This window comes from Mastomys coucha, chromosome X (assembly GCF_008632895.1).
Source record: "Mastomys coucha isolate ucsf_1 chromosome X, UCSF_Mcou_1, whole genome shotgun sequence".
NCBI lineage: Eukaryota > Metazoa > Chordata > Mammalia > Rodentia > Muridae > Mastomys > Mastomys coucha.
Window position 1 is genome coordinate 154658080 of NC_045030.1, and position 6847 is coordinate 154664926.

The following is a 6847-nucleotide window of genomic DNA, read 5'->3' on the forward strand; positions in this document are numbered from 1 at the left end:
AGGTGACATGTGTACTGTCTAGAAACAACTGTAAAATGTGGGGATTTGTGAAATTAGTGTGGGGTACTTTTCGGCATGCTACTGGCTAACGTCCCAAGCTTTGTGGTCCTTTGACAGAAAAGGCTACCTGCTCTCTCCACATTCTGCCTTAGAATTTTTATGACATGAACTGGCAAACTTTTTATTGGTTACAAAATGTAGTTTTGTAACCAATAAAATACCAAGCAACCTACTTGGTATTTTATAAAATGTGACTGGGCTAGATGCAGGTTTTACTGTTCCTTTGATCTCTCTGTGTGCATGTGCATGTGCGAGTGCGTGTATGTGTGTATGTGTGTATACATCTGCACAAGCATGCACATTTGTGTTTTGAGACAGGGTCTCTTCTTGTAGAGTTGGCTGACTTGGAGCTGGCTATTTAGACCAGGCTGGCCTCTACTTCCCTAGTGCTGAGATTAAATGTGCCTAGTTCTTAATTTACAAGTGAAGCACACAACTGCTAGGGTTGAGGTAGAGTGTAATTTGTTTTTTGTTTTTGTACTCTCCCGTGTGTCTGACTTTGTAGGGTCCAGAGAATGGAAAGTCTACTTTTGTTTATTTGTTGAGACTGCTTACTGAGGAACTCAGGCCATCTGGTAATAGGAAACCCTCAGGGCTTGAGCCTCCTACATACAGTGATTTCGAACATGGGCCACCCCCTAGACAAGAGGAGCTGAGGTTTTTTGTTTGTTTGTTTGTTTGTTTGTTTGTTTGTTTTTGAGACAGGGTTTCTCTGTGTAGCCCTGGCTGTCCTGGAACTCACTCTGTAGACCAGACTCAGAAATCTGCCTGCCTCTGCCTCCCAAGTGCTGGGATTAAAGGCATGTGCCACCACCGCCTGGCAGGAGGAGCAGTTTTTAAGAGTGTCTCTGTAATGTGTAGAGAGTGATTAATACTATATATTAAGTTTTAAAAATGTAATTAAAAAATCAGACCTGGGAATGTGTATATTTATTTAGCTTAGATAGGCTTGGCTGTCCTGGAACCCATGGATACCTGGCTGTCCTTGCATTGCAAGTGCTGCCATTAAAGGTATATGTCATCATGCTGAGCAAATTGTTTTTTTAAAGTACAACTTTAAGAAATTAGAAAGATCATTTAAATATTCAACAGTATAGATATTAAAATATTTACTGACTTGATATTTCATATATAGTTCATGTATAGTTACTTGTTTCATGTTTTGTAAGATTTAGTTTGAATTTAGTTTGTTTTTTAACAGAATTTATTTTTATACTTTATCTATCATCAGTTACCATAAATGGATTTTTCAAGAACAGACTTGTAAATTATTGGTCCCTACAAATGTGGCTATAAGATAACAGCTTTATAATTCAAAATTTAGAAGCAAAGCACTAAGTACATCATTTGAAGGCATTTATTGCTCCAGTGAAGAAATTTATATTACTCTACAAGATTAGAATTAGAAGAAACAATAGTCTCTATGTATATATTCATATATCTCAATATTCATAGTAAATAATTAATTCATTAGATAACTTGTATTGATTACAAGTACAAAAAGGCTAAATCCAGTTTTGTGAGCTAATATAATGTTTTAGGCTGTGTGTGGTAGCATATGACTTTACCCCAGCATCTGAGAGAAGCAGAAACAGGTAGATATCTTTAAGTCCAAGGCAAATCTGTTCTCCATAGCAAATTACAGACCAGCTAAGGCTACACAGTAATAACTTGTCTCAAAGAATAGAGATTTTAAATAGTCCATAACTTTATATCTTAGTCTTCTAAATTGTTCATTTAACATGGTACTTAATCTAGTTTTTCTTTTATTCTCAGAGATTACATATATAAATATGGAAAGCAACACTGATGATAGTAGCATCAGCGATGATGGAGATGAACTATTTAGTGAAGATTTTAGTACTGATATTCAGGATACATCGAGTTTTGAGGGCTTGACCTTAGACTCTGACCTTGAAGACGCTGACGACAGCTTTGAAGAATCCCTACCTGGTAATTTTGTTAAATTTTCTCTTGGGTAAAAGTTTGTGGTCTGATTCTCATTTCTAGTAAACCTCTTAAATATTTCTATAATGTTTGTATTAATTAGTTGGTATATGAAGCCTGAGTTTGGAACTAGAGAAATGACTCAGCATTTAAGAGCACTTAAGGCTCTTGCACAAGACCTGGGTTCAATTCCTGACACCCACATGGCAGCTCATAACCATCTGTAACTCCAGTCCTAGGGGATCCAGTACTCTCTTTTGACTTCTGTAGGCACCAGGCATGGTATTGTTCATACACAGACATTTGGGTAAAATACTCATATGCATAAAATAATACTTTTTCAATGAAGCCGGAGAGTGACAGTAATACAGTATTTCTGTATGTTTGTGTTTTCCTTTCAGCGTTGTATGCTATGTTCCTCTTTACCTTTTCACTCTTAGGAGAACAGTCTCAGAAAATATTACAGAGACAATATTCTCTGTCTCAGGAAAGTATTTATATCTGGCATCTATAATTAAAGTATTTAGTAGTAAAACCTAAATGAACAGCTTATATATAACAGCTCGTCTGGAGTTTATGAGTCAGGTGACATAACTGTTTGTGTAGAAATTTTTAAGAAATAAAAAAGTCTTGAACTAGCTGGGCAGTGGTGGCGCATGCCTTTAATCCCAGCACTTGGGAGGCAGAGGCAGGTAGATTTCTGAGTTCCAGGATAGCCTGGTCTACAGAGTGAGTTCCAGGACAGACAGGGCTACACAGAGAAACCCTGTCTCAACAAAACAAAACAAAACAAAAAGTCTTGAACTAAAAAGTGGTTATCATTTGTAAATTATAAGCTTAATATACAAAAGTCAATCATTTTGTTGCATACTAATAATAAAAAATTGAAAATTTAAATTAGAGCACAGTGCTGTTTATATTTGCATTTAAGAGTCCACAGAAAGACACCCACCCCTCCTTTTTTGAGACAGGGCTCACTATGTAGCCCTGGCAGGCCTTCCAACCCACAGAGATCTGTCTGCTTCTGCTCGGAAATAAAAGCCTGTACTATCACAGCCAGCCACAGAGAGTTTTCAGTTGTTTCACTGACTATAATGCTAGTAGTACATTACCATTAATATCCTTTATTAGGTTGTAAAATGTTCCTTCTAGTTCCAGTGTCTTGAAAGCCTTTCTTGTGAAATGATAGGGGATTTTGCCAACTGCCTTTTCCATATCAAGATGCTGATATGAGTGTTCTTTTTATTGGCACATTACATTAATTTTCTTAATTTTTGATAACCTTGTTGCATTTGGGAAATAGATTCTCCTGGTTATCCTGGGTAATAGTTTGGTTGTCTATAATTTGATGGGTCCCTTTTGCAGGGGAAATCTCCAGTGGGTGATGATTTTCCTTTCAGTGTAACAAAAAACCAAAACTGAAACCAAGCACTAAACACTGACCTTGATAATACAAGTTTATTCAATGAACAAAAGGGGAAGGGGGACATCCAGTTCACAGCTAACTTCTCTGATTTTATAGGTTAAATAGAATCAGAGGAGATACTTGCTGATTAAGAGGAGGACTATTTCTGTCTTGTAATAGACAGAAATTTCCTGAGATCATCTCTTCTTGCTTCTCCTTTGGTCCAGTGTTTTTGTCATGGAGGCTGGAAGATTCATGGAACCTAGATTCTAATGTAGTTTAAAATATGTTCTAAGTCTTAGGCATTCATTTTGGTGTCTTCAAATGGGAAAGGTGAGGACAGAGACTAGGCAAGTACAAACTGAATCAACCCCATGTTATTGTGCCAGGGAAGGGAAAACATCAAAAGGTCAACATGTATTTGTGCAGGTCTGAACTGAAATCTGACCTCAAGGTTTAGGTCTTTAAGGAGACAGATATGCTACTAAAAGAATCAAGCTAGCTAGCTAACTAGTTTTATTTCTTTTTGTCTTTCTTTTCTTTTCTGTTCTTTTCTTTACTTTTCTTCTCCTTCCTTTCTTCCTTCCTTCCTTTCTTTCTTTCTTTCTTTTTCTTCCTTTCTTTCTGTCTGGCTGTCTCTCTTGATGAGGGGTGATAGCTACACTATGTGTAGATATAAAGATAGGTATTTATAATGCAGTTAAGGAATTTATACTGATTTAGGGAAGTGACAGTAGTAGATTCTCCTCTAGGGTCTATGATCTTGCCAGCCACAGTTATGTTTATAAATACCAAGCAGGAGCTCCCTCCTATTAAATGTGACTTAAGTTCAATTAAATAGCTAATAATTACTCCCAAAGGTAGAAGTGCATGGCTGAACAAGTACCTGTGGAATACGATATCAATTCCTACAGACATATGACAAGTAGTGGTATAGGTAGGTCATATGACTTTTTGAGAATTCTTCACATGGATTTTCATAGTGGCTGGACCAGCTTGCAACCCTGCCACCAGTGAATGATGGTTTTCCTTTTTCCACATCCTCATTAACATTTGATGTCAGTTGTTTTTCTTAATCTTAGCCACATTATCTGAGGTAAGATGAGATTTTGAAGCCTTTACTTTTCATTTTCCGAATCTCTAAGGTTGCTGAACATTTAAAAGGTATTTCATAACTATTTTCATTTCTTCTTTTAAGAACTCTCTGTTCAGACCCATAGCCCATTTTTAAATTTTAGTGTTCTTTTTTCTGATTTTTTTTACTTCATTTTTTGAGTTCTTTATATAGTCTATATATTTATCGTCAATCAGATGTACAGCTAGAAGATTCTCTCCTACTTTGTGAACTCCTCTTTACTCAATTGATTGTTTCCTTTGCTGTGCATAAGTTTTAAGAAAAAAGAAGAAAACTAAAGGGATACATATAAGGATAGAGGTAAAATTACCCCCATTTGCATAAGAAACTCTAAAATTTCTACCAGAAAACTTGTAGATGTGATTAACATTTTAAGCAAAGGATATGAAATCAGCTTACAAAAAACAGTTAGCCTTTCCATATACTAATAACAGATATACTTAGAAAAAAAATCACAGAAACATTCCTATACACAATAATTCCTGTACACACACACACACACACACACACACACACACACACACACCTGGAATAAATCTAACAAAGAAGAGAAAAGACTTCTATAATGAAAACTTAAAATTTCTGAAGAAAGAGACTGAGGTGACACTCCCATAAACAAGGATTGGTAGATTTAATATTGTAAAAATTACCATTCTAGTAAGGGAAGTGTGTAGATTCAGTGTTGAAAAAAAATCTGTGTTCTCCACATAAATAGAAAAAAAAATTCTAAAATTCATATGGAAGCACAAAAGACTCAGGATAGCCAAAGCAATCCTGACCAAAACGTAAGAAGGTGGAGGAATTGCCATTCCATATTTCAAGATAGATTACAGAGCTATGGAAATATATGCTTGTACTGGCACAAAAACAGATGTGTAGATCTTGTAGCCTTGGCTAATCTGGAACTCAGTATGTAGACCAAGCTGGCTTGAATTCGTAAAGATCTACCAGCCTCTGCCTCCCGAGTGCTAGGATTAAAAGCACATGCTACAATACTTCTTTCAAAAAAAAAAACATTTTTAGTACAGCTTTTAAAAAAATTTTTGGAATAATGTGTTTGTGGGACAAGTGTTTATTTGGTATGTTGAACAGTAAAACATAATAAAGGTATAATTATTCAAATTCTGTGGTACTAATGGTACTAACTCTGAAATAAGGAGTTAAATTTGATGCAATAGAAAATTCATAAACAATAAAGGATTTAGAGTTGGGGCTGGAGAGGTGGTTCATTGGGTAAAACATGAACTTATATGAATGCATACTCATACACATATCTGTGAAGTTGTACATGCATATATATATATATATATTTGTGTGTATATATATATACATATATATTCACACACGTACATAAAAATAAAAATAATTAAGACTTAATATACTGCAGTGCATTTGTACAGCAAAGATGGAGGGTAAATGATGGTGCAACAAATTATCTCTAGGGGTAAAGCTGTTAGTTATCATCTCACACGGCCAGAAAATGTAGTTGAATGTTTTTCTAATCACTGTGAAAGATTGAGTGTGAAAGCAATTAAGAAATTCCAACTTTTAATGGATTTGATGAGATTAAACAATAAATTTCTGCCTAGTAAAAATACTGAGATCGCACCACTGCCTGAGTAAAGCACTTGCTCCGCCTGCACACTTTCAAGTGTACCTGTTTTACCCTTTGATAGCAAGAGCCAATGCAGGAAACCCAATTGGGCAATGAGCAAGGAGACAGAAAAACAAGAGATCCACAAAACAAGGGATATTAACAGACAGAAACATCTGAAAATATTCAACTGCATTCATAATGAGGATATAAATGAGATGGGTTAGAGCTTTGAACTTTTACCAAATTGATGTTTAAAAGTTAATTCGCTTTAATGATAACAGGGGAAAAACATTACATTTTAATTCTCTTAGAATGCAAATGTGTTCAGCCTTTCAGGACCTCCAGGAAACACCTATCAGAAGTCTTTCAAATGTTCTTCTATAGGAAGAAATAGTTGTTTGAATTGATATACATAATTATTTCAAAGCAGTGAAAACTTACAATCCATAAAACTTAGCAGCCCCAAAACATAAAATAACAGATGGTAGCCAAACCTATTTGCATTAATAAAATGAAAAACTGTGAAGAAATTTAAAAATATTTTGAAAAATTTAAGTGATACTCTAAATTGCTCAATATATATAAACAGTATAAAAGAAAAAGAGAAAGAAATACATCTAAAGCTCATATTTAATGGTGATAGATATTACTTTGTTTAGTTAGATTCTGAATTTTTTTTTTTTTTGCTCTGGAAGATTATTTA

The 6847-nt window shown here is 35.0% G+C and overlaps 1 protein-coding gene across 1 annotated transcript in view; it reads left to right on the forward strand.

Moving 5' to 3' along the window:
- Bend2 (BEN domain containing 2) overlaps positions 1-6847 on the forward strand; it is an 83674-nt gene that overhangs the window by 5736 nt on the left and 71091 nt on the right. The window contains exon 3 of the mRNA XM_031383599.1: positions 1837-2013. Coding sequence (XP_031239459.1) covers positions 1837-2013 — 177 coding nt within the window. The remainder of the gene's footprint in view (positions 1-1836; positions 2014-6847) is intronic.